Raw genomic sequence first — 15,458 nt, 5'->3', positions numbered from 1 at the left:
AACTGTGTTTAATATACTAAGTAAGTAGAAACTGTGTTTAATATACTAAGTAAGTAGAAACTGTGTTTAATATACTAAGTAAGTAGCAACTGTGTTTAATATACTAAGTAAGTAGAAACTGTGTTTAATATACTAGTAAGTAGAAACTGTGTTTAATATACTAAGTAAGTAGCAACTGTGTTTAATATACTAAGTAAGTAGAAACTGTGTTTAATATACTAAGTAAGTAGAAACTGTGTTTAATATACTAAGTAAGTAGAACTGTGTTTAATATACTAAGTAAGTAGAAACTGTGTTTAATATACTAAGTAAGTAGAAACTGTGTTTAATATACTAAGTAAGTAGAACTGTGTTTAATATACTAAGTAAGTAGAAACTGTGTTTAATATACTAAGTAAGTAGAAACTGTGTTTAATATACTAAGTAAGTAGAAACTGTGTTTAATATACTAAGTAAGTAGAAACTGTGTTTAATATACTAAGTAAGTAGAAACTGTGTTTAATATACTAAGTAAGTAGAAACTGTGTTTAATATACTAAGTAAGTAGAAACTGTGTTTAATATACTAAGTAAGTAGCAACTGTGTTTAATATACTAAGTAAGTAGCAACTGTGTTTAATATACTAAGTAAGTAGAAACTGTGTTTAATATACTAAGTAAGTAGCAACTGTGTTTAATATACTAAGTAAGTAGAAACTGTGTTTAATATACTAAGTAAGTAGAAACTGTGTTTAATATACTAAGTAAGTAGCAACTGTGTTTAATATACTAAGTAAGTAGAAACTGTGTTTAATATACTAAGTAAGTAGAAACTGTGTTTAATATACTAAGTAAGTAGAAACTGTGTTTAATATACTAAGTAAGTAGAAACTGTGTTTAATATACTAAGTAAGTAGAAACTGTGTTTAATATACTAAGTAAGTAGAAACTGTGTTTAATATACTAAGTAAGTAGAAACTGTGTTTAATATACTAAGTAAGTAGCAACTGTGTTTAATATACTAAGTAAGTAGCAACTGTGTTTAATATACTAAGTAAGTAGAAACTGTGTTTAATATACTAAGTAAGTAGAAACTGTGTTTAATATACTAAGTAAGTAGAAACTGTGTTTAATATACTAAGTAAGTAGAAACTGTGTTTAATATACTAAGTAAGTAGAAACTGTGTTTAATATACTAAGTAAGTAGAAACTGTGTTTAATATACTAAGTAAGTAGAAACTGTGTTTAATATACTAAGTAAGTAGAAACTGTGTTTAATATACTAAGTAAGTAGAAACTGTGTTTAATATACTAAGTAAGTAGAAACTGTGTTTAATATACTAAGTAAGTAGAAACTGTGTTTAATATACTAAGTAAGTAGAAACTGTGTTTAATATACTAAGTAAGTAGAAACTGTGTTTAATATACTAAGTAAGTAGAAACTGTGTTTAATATACTAAGTAAGTAGAAACTGTGTTTAATATACTAAGTAAGTAGCAACTGTGTTTAATATACTAAGTAAGTAGAAACTGTGTTTAATATACTAAGTAAGTAGCAACTGTGTTTAATATACTAAGTAAGTAGAAACTGTGTTTAATATACTAAGTAAGTAGAAACTGTGTTTAATATACTAAGTAAGTAGAAACTGTGTTTAATATACTAAGTAAGTAGAAACTGTGTTTAATATACTAAGTAAGTAGAACTGTGTTTAATATACTAAGTAAGTAGAAACTGTGTTTAATATACTAAGTAAGTAGCAACTGTGTTTAATATACTAAGTAAGTAGAAACTGTGTTTAATATACTAAGTAAGTAGAAACTGTGTTTAATATACTAAGTAAGTAGAAACTGTGTTTAATATACTAAGTAAGTAGAAACTGTGTTTAATATACTAAGTAAGTAGAAACTGTGTTTAATATACTAAGTAAGTAGAAACTGTGTTTAATATACTAAGTAAGTAGAAACTGTGTTTAATATACTAAGTAAGTAGAAACTGTGTTTAATATACTAAGTAAGTAGAAACTGTGTTTAATATACTAAGTAAGTAGCAACTGTGTTTAATATACTAAGTAAGTAGAAACTGTGTTTAATATACTAAGTAAGTAGAAACTGTGTTTAATATACTAAGTAAGTAGAAACTGTGTTTAATATACTAAGTAAGTAGAAACTGTGTTTAATATACTAAGTAAGTAGCAACTGTGTTTAATATACTAAGTAAGTAGAAACTGTGTTTAATATACTAAGTAAGTAGAACTGTGTTTAATATACTAAGTAAGTAGCAACTGTGTTTAATATACTAAGTAAGTAGAAACTGTGTTTAATATACTAAGTAAGTAGAACTGTGTTTAATATACTAAGTAAGTAGCAACTGTGTTTAATATACTAAGTAAGTAGAAACTGTGTTTAATATACTAAGTAAGTAGAAACTGTGTTTAATATACTAAGTAAGTAGAAACTGTGTTTAATATACTAAGTAAGTAGAAACTGTGTTTAATATACTAAGTAAGTAGAAACTGTGTTTAATATACTAAGTAAGTAGCAACTGTGTTTAATATACTAAGTAAGTAGAAACTGTGTTTAATATACTAAGTAAGTAGAAACTGTGTTTAATATACTAAGTAAGTAGAAACTGTGTTCTAATATACTAAGTAAGTAGAACTGTGTTTAATATACTAAGTAAGTAGAAACTGTGTTTAATATACTAAGTAAGTAGAAACTGTGTTTAATATACTAAGTAAGTAGAAACTGTGTTTAATATACTAAGTAAGTAGAAACTGTGTTTAATATACTAAGTAAGTAGAAACTGTGTTTAATATACTAAGTAAGTAGAAACTGTGTTTATTATACTAAGTAAGTAGAAACTGTGTTTAATATACTAAGTAAGTAGAAACTGTGTTTAATATACTAAGTAAGTAGAAACTGTGTTTAATATACTAAGTAAGTAGAAACTGTGTTTAATATACTAAGTAAGTAGCAACTGTGTTTAATATACTAAGTAAGTAGAAACTGTGTTTAATATACTAAGTAAGTAGAAACTGTGTTTAATATACTAAGTAAGTAGAAACTGTGTTTAATATACTAAGTAAGTAGCAACTGTGTTTAATATACTAAGTAAGTAGAAACTGTGTTTAATATACTAAGTAAGTAGAAACTGTGTTTAATATACTAAGTAAGTAGAAACTGTGTTTAATATACTAAGTAAGTAGAAACTGTGTTTAATATACTAAGTAAGTAGAAACTGTGTTTAATATACTAAGTAAGTAGAAACTGTGTTTAATATACTAAGTAAGTAGAAACTGTGTTTAATATACTAAGTAAGTAGAAACTGTGTTTAATATACTAAGTAAGTAGAAACTGTGTTTAATATACTAAGTAAGTAGAAACTGTGTTTAATATACTAAGTAAGTAGAAACTGTGTTTAATATACTAAGTAAGTAGAAACTGTGTTTAATATACTAAGTAAGTAGAAACTGTGTTTAATATACTAAGTAAGTAGAAACTGTGTTTAATATACTAAGTAAGTAGAAACTGTGTTTAATATACTAAGTAAGTAGAAACTGTGTTTAATATACTAAGTAAGTAGAAACTGTGTTTAATATACTAAGTAAGTAGAAACTGTGTTTAATATACTAAGTAAGTAGAAACTGTGTTTAATATACTAAGTAAGTAGAAACTGTGTTTAATATACTAAGTAAGTAGAAACTGTGTTTAATATACTAAGTAAGTAGCAACTGTGTTTAATATACTAAGTAAGTAGCAACTGTGTTTAATATACTAAGTAAGTAGAAACTGTGTTTAATATACTAAGTAAGTAGAAACTGTGTTTAATATACTAAGTAAGTAGAAACTGTGTTTAATATACTAAGTAAGTAGAAACTGTGTTTAATATACTAAGTAAGTAGAACTGTGTTTAATATACTAGTAAGTAGAACTGTGTTAATATACTAAGTAAGTAGAAACTGTGTTTAATATACTAAGTAAGTAGAAACTGTGTTTAATATACTAAGTAAGTAGAAACTGTGTTTAATATACTAAGTAAGTAGAAACTGTGTTTAATATACTAAGTAAGTAGAAACTGTGTTTAATATACTAAGTAAGTAGAAACTGTGTTTAATATACTAAGTAAGTAGAAACTGTGTTTAATATACTAAGTAAGTAGAAACTGTGTTTAATATACTAAGTAAGTAGAAACTGTGTTTAATATACTAAGTAAGTAGAAACTGTGTTTAATATACTAAGTAAGTAGAAACTGTGTTTAATATACTAAGTAAGTAGAAACTGTGTTTAATATACTAAGTAAGTAGAAACTGTGTTTAATATACTAAGTAAGTAGAAACTGTGTTTAATATACTAAGTAAGTAGAAACTGTGTTTAATATACTAAGTAAGTAGAAACTGTGTTTAATATACTAAGTAAGTAGAAACTGTGTTTAATATACTAAGTAAGTAGAAACTGTGTTTAATATACTAAGTAAGTAGAAACTGTGTTTAATATACTAAGTAAGTAGAAACTGTGTTTAATATACTAAGTAAGTAGAAACTGTGTTTAATATACTAAGTAAGTAGAAACTGTGTTTAATATACTAAGTAAGTAGAAACTGTGTTTAATATACTAAGTAAGTAGAAACTGTGTTTAATATACTAAGTAAGTAGCAACTGTGTTTAATATACTAAGTAAGTAGAAACTGTGTTTAATATACTAAGTAAGTAGAAACTGTGTTTAATATACTAAGTAAGTAGAAACTGTGTTTAATATACTAAGTAAGTAGAAACTGTGTTTTAATATACTAAGTAAGTAGAAACTGTGTTTAATATACTAAGTAAGTAGAAACTGTGTTTAATATACTAAGTAAGTAGAAACTGTGTTTAATATACTAAGTAAGTAGAAACTGTGTTTAATATACTAAGTAAGTAGAAACTGTGTTTAATATACTAAGTAAGTAGAAACTGTGTTTAATATACTAAGTAAGTAGAAACTGTGTTTAATATACTAAGTAAGTAGAAACTGTGTTTAATATACTAAGTAAGTAGAAACTGTGTTTAATATACTAAGTAAGTAGAAACTGTGTTTAATATACTAAGTAAGTAGAAACTGTGTTTAATATACTAAGTAAGTAGCAACTGTGTTTAATATACTAAGTAAGTAGAAACTGTGTTTAATATACTAAGTAAGTAGAAACTGTGTTTAATATACTAAGTAAGTAGAAACTGTGTTTAATATACTAAGTAAGTAGAAACTGTGTTTAATATACTAAGTAAGTAGAAACTGTGTTTAATATACTAAGTAAGTAGAAACTGTGTTTAATATACTAAGTAAGTAGAAACTGTGTTTAATATACTAAGTAAGTAGAAACTGTGTTTAATATACTAAGTAAGTAGAAACTGTGTTTAATATACTAAGTAAGTAGAAACTGTGTTTAATATACTAAGTAAGTAGAAACTGTGTTTTAATATACTAAGTAAGTAGAAACTGTGTTTAATATACTAAGTAAGTAGAAACTGTGTTTAATATACTAAGTAAGTAGAAACTGTGTTTAATATACTAAGTAAGTAGAAACTGTGTTTAATATACTAAGTAAGTAGAAACTGTGTTTAATATACTAAGTAAGTAGAAACTGTGTTTAATATACTAAGTAAGTAGAAACTGTGTTTAATATACTAAGTAAGTAGAAACTGTGTTTAATATACTAAGTAAGTAGAAACTGTGTTTAATACTAAGTAAGTAGCAACTGTGTTTAATATACTAAGTAAGTAGAAACTGTGTTTAATATACTAAGTAAGTAGAAACTGTGTTTAATATACTAAGTAAGTAGAAACTGTGTTTAATACACTAAGTAAGTAGAAACTGTGTTTAATATACTAAGTAAGTAGAAACTGTGTTTAATATACTAAGTAAGTAGAAACTGTGTTTAATATACTAAGTAAGTAGCAACTGTGTTTAATATACTAAGTAAGTAGAAACTGTGTTTAATATACTAAGTAAGTAGAAACTGTGTTTAATACTACTAAGTAAGTAGAAACTGTGTTAATATACTAAGTAAGTAGAAACTGTGTTTAATATACTAAGTAAGTAGAAACTGTGTTTAATATACTAAGTAAGTAGCAACTGTGTTTAATACACTAAGTAAGTAGAAACTGTGTTTAATATACTAAGTAAGTAGAAACTGTGTTTAATATACTAAGTAAGTAGAAACTGTGTTTAATATACTAAGTAAGTAGAAACTGTGTTTAATATACTAAGTAAGTAGAAACTGTGTTTAATATACTAAGTAAGTAGAAACTGTGTTTAATATACTAAGTAAGTAGCAACTGTGTTTAATATACTAAGTAAGTAGAAACTGTGTTTAATATACTAAGTAAGTAGCAACTGTGTTTAATATACTAAGTAAGTAGCAACTGTGTTTAATATACTAAGTAAGTAGCAACTGTGTTTAATATACTAAGTAAGTAGAAACTGTGTTTAATATACTAAGTAAGTAGAAACTGTGTTTAATATACTAAGTAAGTAGAAACTGTGTTTAATATACTAAGTAAGTAGAAACTGTGTTTAATATACTTAGTAAGTAGCAACTGTGTTTAATATACTAAGTAAGTAGCAACTGTGTTTAATATACTAAGTAAGTAGAAACTGTGTTTAATATACTAAGTAAGTAGAAACTGTGTTTAATATACTAAGTAAGTAGAAACTGTGTTTAATATACTAAGTAAGTAGAAACTGTGTTTAATATACTAAGTAAGTAGAAACTGTGTTTAATATACTAAGTAAGTAGAAACTGTGTTTAATATACTAAGTAAGTAGAAACTGTGTTTAATATACTAAGTAAGTAGCAACTGTGTTTAATATACTAAGTAAGTAGAAACTGTGTTTAATATACTATGTAAGTAGAAACTGTGTTTAATATACTAAGTAAGTAGAAACTGTGTTTAATATAATAGTAAGTAGAAACTGTGTTTAATATACTAAGTAAGTAGAAACTGTGTTTAATATACTAAGTAAGTAGAAACTGTGTTTAATATACTATGTAAGTAGAAACTGTGTTTAATATACTAAGTAAGTAGAAACTGTGTTTAATATACTAAGTAAGTAGAAACTGTGTTTAATATACTAAGTAAGTAGAAACTGTGTTTAATATACTAAGTAAGTAGAAACTGTGTTTAATATACTAAGTAAGTAGAAACTGTGTTTAATATACTAAGTAAGTAGAAACTGTGTTTAATATACTTAGTAAGTAGCAACTGTGTTTAATATACTAAGTAAGTAGCAACTGTGTTTAATATACTAAGTAAGTAGCAACTGTGTTTAATATACTAAGTAAGTAGAAACTGTGTTTAATATACTAAGTAAGTAGAAACTGTGTTTAATATACTAAGTAAGTAGAAACTGTGTTTAATATACTAAGTAAGTAGAAACTGTGTTTAATATACTAAGTAAGTAGAAACTGTGTTTAATATACTAAGTAAGTAGAAACTGTGTTTAATATACTAAGTAAGTAGCAACTGTGTTTAATATACTAAGTAAGTAGAAACTGTGTTTAATATACTATGTAAGTAGAAACTGTGTTTAATATACTAAGTAAGTAGAAACTGTGTTTAATATACTAAGTAAGTAGAAACTGTGTTTAATATACTAAGTAAGTAGAAACTGTGTTTAATATACTAAGTAAGTAGAAACTGTGTTTAATATACTATGTAAGTAGAAACTGTGTTTAATATACTAAGTAAGTAGAAACTGTGTTTAATATACTAAGTAAGTAGAAACTGTGTTTAATATACTAAGTAAGTAGAAACTGTGTTTAATATACTAAGTAAGTAGAAACTGTGTTTAATATACTAAGTAAGTAGAAACTGTGTTTAATATACTAAGTAAGTAGAAACTGTGTTTAATATACTAAGTAAGTAGAAACTGTGTTTAATATACTAAGTAAGTAGAAACTGTGTTTAATATACTAAGTAAGTAGAAACTGTGTTTAATATACTAAGTAAGTAGAAACTGTGTTTAATATACTAAGTAAGTAGAAACTGTGTTTAATATACTAAGTAAGTAGAAACTGTGTTTAATATACTAAGTAAGTAGCAACTGTGTTTAATATACTAAGTAAGTAGAAACTGTGTTTAATATACTAAGTAAGTAGAAACTGTGTTTAATATACTAAGTAAGTAGCAACTGTGTTTAATATACTAAGTAAGTAGAAACTGTGTTTAATATACTAAGTAAGTAGAAACTGTGTTTAATATACTAAGTAAGTAGAAACTGTGTTTAATATACTAAGTAAGTAGAAACTGTGTTTAATATACTAAGTAAGTAGAAACTGTGTTTAATATACTAAGTAAGTAGAAACTGTGTTTAATATACTAAGTAAGTAGAAACTGTGTTTAATATACTAAGTAAGTAGAAACTGTGTTTAATATACTAAGTAAGTAGAAACTGTGTTTAATATACTAAGTAAGTAGCAACTGTGTTTAATATACTAAGTACGTAGAAACTGTGTTTAATATACTAAGTAAGTAGAAACTGTGTTTAATATACTAAGTAAGTAGCAACTGTGTTTAATATACTAAGTAAGTAGAAACTGTGTTTAATATACTAAGTAAGTAGAAACTGTGTTTAATATACTAAGTAAGTAGAAACTGTGTTTAATATACTAAGTAAGTAGAAACTGTGTTTAATATACTAAGTAAGTGATTTGAAGTTGGGCATATGGACGACCATCTACTGATAGGGTGGAGGTGGGGGGGGGGGGGGTAGATGAAATTTATGACAATTAGTTTTATTTCATAGTTATCGAAATTCGAAGATCTTTAAAAGTTTAAAGGGACCTTAAATAAATGTATATTTCATTGTTAGAAATAAATAAATGACCTTACCTCCCACAACTCCATACAATTAAAAGAAAAAAAGATTGATCACTTGATTTCGAATTCCACTCTTAGTAGTAACGGGATGTCGACGCTAGTAACTTAGCAAACATGATGTTGCCAGCCCTACATTTCTGTTCCTCAGATGTGACAAAGGTCGCGTGGTGTTACGTCAGAACCACATCGGCTTTGACTTCTACTTCATCTTCTCTGGCTCCGTCTTCATCCAGATAGACATTGTGGACGAGCGAACGGAGACCACCTACACCAACATTGAGAATGTCTTGAGGAGTGGGGAAGGCTTTGGCGTAAGTCCCCCCTCCTCCCCATGTTTTACTTTTAGTTAGATACCAATTCAAGGTGCTTAAGCCACCCACCAGTTCATGATTAAATGCTCTTGCACCATTGGGTATAAGGCATTTTCCCAAACAAGACCCATCAATCTGACATACTTCTATATGAAACAGACTTACAAACATTCTGACTAGTTTGTTCTTCTTAATATCTATCCTATCGTTTTGCTGTTGTTGTTGTTGTTATATATATATAAAGAGTATAAAGAGAGAGAGATATAGATATATAGATATAGATGTATATAGATATATATATATGTTCCTTAGATCACGGCTAAGACCATAGTGTATGAATTGCGTTCAAGCCCTACATAGCATTACTTACCCTGGTCTTGTGATATGTGCTTTACACTGTTGTCTCAATGGTCTTGGGTTCGAACCCTACCCGCCACCATCTCCTCCCCAGCCGTCTTACATGTGGGCTAGGAGGAAATACTAGTCAGTTCTAAATAAACAACCGAAACATGTAAATCAAAGTACTACAACAATCGGTCGTAAATGTGGTCCAACACTAGGTGTTAAATGCACTCTAACCTTTGGGGCCATTTGATCCAACACTCAAAATGATAGTAACTCATGATTAGCATGTCATTAATTTTAAAAATGATTTTCTATTCTTCTAGCCAATGTTTTTTTTAATTTATATTCTAGGCTTAAAGACTCTCTAACCAAATGACTTAATGTTAAACCAGATCATGAATAACCTGAATGGTTTTAAATCAAAATGTTATATGACTCGGTTTTCAATACCTTCCATTGTATGTAATGTGATCTTTTTTACCGTTTAGGAAATAGCATTACTCGGTGATGGTCGCAGGACAGCCTCTGTCATCTGTAAGGAGCCGACAGAACTTTGTCAAATAGATAAAACCACGTTTCTAGAGATATGTCCAGTTCTTTTCAACCAACAGCTTCAGGATAAGATTCAGTTTGCCAAGTACTTTAGTGTTTTTCTTCTTAAAGTATTCTATTACATATATTTATTTACAATCATTTAATTTATTTAAATGCGAACAAAATCTTCAACTAAATTTTTTAAGCTTTATACTTTACGATAAATTCATCTCTTTTTATTTTATAAAATACAGACGTTACTTCAAAAAAAAAGATGATTATGTCCTATGCGTGTCCCTATCTTATAAAAAACAACTTTTAACGTCTGCTGGAAAATATTCAGTTCAAAATGTACGTGAAAAGAAAGAAAATTTTATGATAAATGTAAAATGCAAGTACCCCCAACTCAGAAGCTCGTGTCGAACAAACGCCTTAACAGACCATAGAAATAACACAGTCTTGCCGCTTTCAAAATCCCTAAATTTTTCAACATGAAGTATAAAGAAAAACAGAGGGATTATGTTCTAAGGGAGATAATCCTTTTTAATTTTCATTGTTAGTAAAAGTGGTATGGGGTTATTGTTCCTAGTTCTATATTATTTAAAAATAAATACATGAGAATAAGAAACATCCCATAGGCGTCGTTGTGTCGGTAAAATATAGAGTAATTCTTACGGAGTGGAAAGTCATGAAGATTATTATTATTTTATCTTTAATGCGTCTTCCAGGACCCAACAGTAGGGTAAATGTAGCACTCTGCTAAATACATATAATAGAGTGGCGTGTAGGAGGACCCTAACCCTAACCCAAACCATAGGCTATCAATCAATTAGAACTCAACTCAAGATTTACAATTTTCTATACAAGGCTTACAAGGAGTTGAACTTAAACTTCTCAGGTAGTCAAGCAACCAGTTTACTCCTTTCCACTAAACACACATCCCAGTATGATATAACATCTCAACTATGTATGACATAACATCTCAACTATGTATGATATAACATCTCAACTTTGTATGATATAAATTCTCAACTATGTATGATATAACATCTCAACTATGTATGATATAACATCTCAACTATGCACGTTTACTGATGTATGCTTAGAAAGTACAGGGCCGGTCTTAGGCAGCCGCCAAAGGCCTCCGATTGGTGGGGGTCCTCGCACAGGCAGAAAGAGTGAAACTTGTCCTCATGTTATTGTTGGTTAACACTAGGTTTTGAATCAATTGTGTAATTTTAGTAGGAACGGTCTGGGTGTCAAAATCGGCCCATGCATTTCTATACCATTCGGCCCATAAATTGTATATTATATGATGGGCACACAATTCCAGGTCAACATGTCCTCAAAATCATTCTGTCAAGTTTGCTAATGTATCGATAGCTGTTCACATGCATACAGCAACTATTAATACATCGCTCAGAGGGACCCTTTTGTTAGAGATATCCAAAATTGTAACTATTTAATACGTGACATCCATGAATCTCTTATCTTATAACATGCAGACGTGAATTAAAAAAAAAAGATAATTGCCGTGGTCCTATCGGCCCATTTCGGTACCGGTCCAACAGGCATTTACCTGAAAGCCCATATAGCCAGTCCGCCCCTGAATTTTAGTTTTTTCGATGTTTATTTTTAATTTTTCTTTTTCATTTGGGGCCACGAAATTAACTTTGCTTGGGGACTCCAATTATCGAAAGCCGGCCCTGAAATGTAGATGCTTGTTTAAATACATGTATATGATAACCAACATGCGACGAGTTCGTCTGAACATTGCAGGCAGTTTGCTCTGTTCCAGTCCTGGGATCACGAGGTGCTCAAACGATTGTGTTTCCTGTCCCAAGTACTGGATGTGCCTCATTCCACTGTGGTGGAGGCCGATTGGTCCACTGCCAACTATGCCTACTTTGTCATGAAAGTAAGTGGCAGGGTCCACTACCAACTATGATTATTCAGTCAGGAAATTTGGGGGTCCACTTTCAACATAATTACTTTGTCAATAACTGTGTGGTCCACAACATAATTACTTAATCAGGAACTGTGGGGTACACTGCCAAAATAATTACTTAATCAGGAACTGTGGGGTACACTGACAACATAATTACTTAATCAGGAAATAAGAGGTAAACTGCCAACATAATTACTTAATCAAGAACTGTGTGGTCCACTGCCAACATAATTACTTAATCAGGAACTGTGGGGTACACTGACAATTATGATGTCAGGAAATTTGGGATCCTCTACCAAGTTTTCCTTCTTTGTCATTAAAGTAAGGTGTGAGAGTCTGCCAAATATCTAAGTCCTTAAAGAAAGGTAATTTAACAAACAAACTAAAAAATAAATCTTGAAAATGACAAATGATATAGTTTGTATGTATATATATATTGGGTGAGGGTGGCTGTGTTTCATTGTGAACGTAATGGTTTGAATGAGGATTCCACTCTGCCACCGAGCGGATAATATACTTCGCACTAAACTTGACCCGATTCGTCATACTGATACTGTTACGTCACTATTTTTCCAGGGTAGACTGTCCATGCTGAAGGAATTCGATGTCACTGACATTCCAGACATGGCCACGGCCCACTACGCTGGGTCAGGTCAGCCTGTCCACTCAGCGCAGACCGAGGGAAGTCAAACTAAAAAGAAGGTCACTAAATTCGCTCACGTCGGAACGTTACAGTCAGGAAGTTGTACGGTAAGGGGGAGTACAAGTATCATTGGATCATTCATTTTTTCTTCAGCTAGCTAGTTTTTAGCTGCTGAGTTCTTCAACTAACCAGTTTTTAGCTGCTGAGTTCTTCAACTAGCCAGTTTTTAGCTGCTGAGTTCTTCAACTAGCCAGTTTTTAGCTGCTGAGTTCTTCAACTAGCAAGTTTTTAGCTGATGAGTTCTTCAACTAGCCAGTTTTTAGCTGCTGAGTTCTTCAACTAACCAGTTTTTAGCTGCTGAGTTCTTCAACTAACCAGTTTTTAGCTGCTGAGTTCTTCAACTAACCAGTTTTTAGCTGCTGAGTTCTTCAACTAACCAGTTTTTAGCTGCTGAGTTCTTCAACTAGCCAGTTTTTTAGCTGCTGAGTTTTCCAACTAGCCAGTTTTTAGCTGCTGAGTTCTTCAACTAGATAGTTTTTGGCTGCTGAGTTTTCCAACTAGCCAGTTTTTAGCTGCTGAGTTCTTCAACTAGATAGTTTTTGGCTGCTGAGTTTTCCAACTAGCCAGTTTTTAGCTGCTGAGTTTTCCAACTAGCCAGTTTTTAGCTGCTGAGTTCTTCAACTAGCCAGTTTTTGGCTGCTGAGTTCTTCAACTAACCAGTTTTTGGCTGCTGAGTTCTTCAACTAGCCAGTTTTGGCTGCTGAGTTCTTCAACTAGATAGTTTTTGGCTGCTGAGTTCTTCAACTAGACAGTTTTTGGCTGCTGAGTTTTTTAACCAGCCAGTTATAGGCTGATGAGTTAAAGTACGCTCTATCATTTATTTCAAATATCTTTAAATCTTTCAATCTATTAGGCTTATCCCTTTGATTATCCTGCCTACTGTAATTACACGATAGTAGAATTAGTTCTAATGTATAGTTAAATATTTTCTTACTCTCTAACCCTTTAGTTATGACGTAGGCTAGAGAGGCATATAGAAATGTTTTGACTTCACTTAGAAACTGGACTTTCGGATTTGAAAGACCCGGTTGTGTCCCTTAGTTGAGTAGATAAACGTGTAGATTTCTATATATATTCATATTTTTTAAAGAGTTGTCTCGGCTATTTTACAAAGCTTATATTAACCCACTTTGTCTGTCTGGTAAAAAGTTTGTACGTTAATTCTCCCACACTTAATCTCTAATCAAACTGAAATTTTGCACATTTATTTCTTTCACTTGACAACACAAGAATCATTTTTTTTTAAATAACCAATTAGTCAATTAATTATTGGTAATTAATCAGTTTGGTTGGTATCAAACAAGGGAAAGAAATTGTATCTTTATATTTTGCTTTAAAGTTTAAAACTAACAATAGATAACTATAAAACCTGGTATTTTTATAAGCACTTCTCTAGTGACCTGTTTGGTGTACTCTATCAAAATAGCGCCGACAAATTAGCGCAAGACAAAAGAGAGTATAATGATATATGAGATGTATAAAAGTACCGATTTTAGTAAGAGAAGGTCCTGTGCATGATTTTTGTTGAGGTCTCTATCTTCTTCAATATTAATAGATCCAAAAGTATGCCTTATTTGCAGAGAAAGAGAGTATCTTAAATATTTTAGCGGCTCCCGATAGGGGAAAAGACGCTATTAGTTTTATGTGGCCTGTCTGTCCGTCCGTCCGTCCCGCTTAGATCTCGTAAACTAGAAAAGATAGTGAAAATCTGACATCTCAGTATTTTAAACCATTCAAAGTTCTGATGCAAAGGCTACTTTTTTCTTTTCTGAAAGCGAAAAATCTAATTTTTTAAATCACTTATGCAAGCAGTTTTTTCATAAAAATACACCATTTTTACAACTAATCAGTATTAATAGTAACAAACACTTGAAGTTTTTTATTAGGGGCACAGCCGTACTCTATAGTTATAACACATTTATGCACACGCTATTTTGTTCGCGGTATTTTGTCGGTGCTATTTTGTCCGCGCTATTCTTTCGAACTGTCGGGGTACCCACTTCTCTGGTACAGTAGTTAATAGAAAAGCTTGAGAAGGCCAGAGCCCTAGAGTTTGAATCCGATCACTGTAATATTCACAAAGATACACCATTATTTCATTATTATTATAATAATTTTTAAATAATATCCATTTATTAATTATTAAACCAAAATGTGGCCTGATGTGCTGAGGTTGCATATTTCATATTAGGATTTGCCAATGTGCCTTTTTTTCAAAATAACACTTTACTTCATGATACTCTATATCTATGTGTAAACGGTTCAACAGGAGTTGTCCATTTTGTCCTTGGAGCCCCCAAAGAACTTATCTCGGATAACTCTTATCAGTGAAGGGGTCAAGCTGTTCAGAGTAGCCGTCAGAACATTTTTAAGATTGTCTCCGAGAAAAGCCGCGGAGGAATACTTGAAGAAAGTGTATACACCAAAAACGTAAGTAGTGCTTAGATGTTAACAAGGGAAACCAGACGCCATCAAAATGTAGATCGGGGACAATCACACCATAGAAATGTAAGAACTGACCTACGAGACTATTTTGTATTGTCTCCCTTTAAATGTAAGAACTGGCCTACGAGACTATTTTGTATTGTCTCCCTTTAAATGCTATCTTACAATTAAACTAGACAATGAAATAACAGAATCATATTGAATAGAATGCATATCTACTTAGGTCTAAAGAAATTAATAGTTTTGAATCTCTGTAGTGCTCAGGTTTTTATTTCATGAGATGTTTCGTAGAAGTTTCGACACTGAAGGGTCACAGTGAGGCCAAACTTCATAGAAGGCCTGA

General features: G+C 30.0%; 1 protein-coding gene across 3 annotated transcripts in view; it reads left to right on the top strand.

The window, feature by feature from the left end:
- Window positions 1-15,458, top strand: part of LOC106070302 (uncharacterized) — a 32,637-nt gene that overhangs the window by 13,055 nt on the left and 4,124 nt on the right. For all 3 annotated transcript variants that reach the window (XM_056045234.1, XM_056045232.1, XM_056045231.1), the window contains 5 exons: window positions 8,978-9,140; window positions 9,974-10,122; window positions 11,799-11,937; window positions 12,544-12,717; window positions 14,940-15,100. In XM_056045234.1, the coding sequence (XP_055901209.1) occupies window positions 8,978-9,140; window positions 9,974-10,122; window positions 11,799-11,937; window positions 12,544-12,717; window positions 14,940-15,100 (786 nt within the window). The remainder of the gene's footprint in view (window positions 1-8,977; window positions 9,141-9,973; window positions 10,123-11,798; window positions 11,938-12,543; window positions 12,718-14,939; window positions 15,101-15,458) is intronic.

Source organism: Biomphalaria glabrata, chromosome 10, assembly GCF_947242115.1.
Source record: "Biomphalaria glabrata chromosome 10, xgBioGlab47.1, whole genome shotgun sequence".
NCBI lineage: Eukaryota > Metazoa > Mollusca > Gastropoda > Planorbidae > Biomphalaria > Biomphalaria glabrata.
The sequence above is the reverse complement of the archived record's forward strand: the minus strand, read 5'-3'. Positions and strand labels throughout refer to the sequence as shown.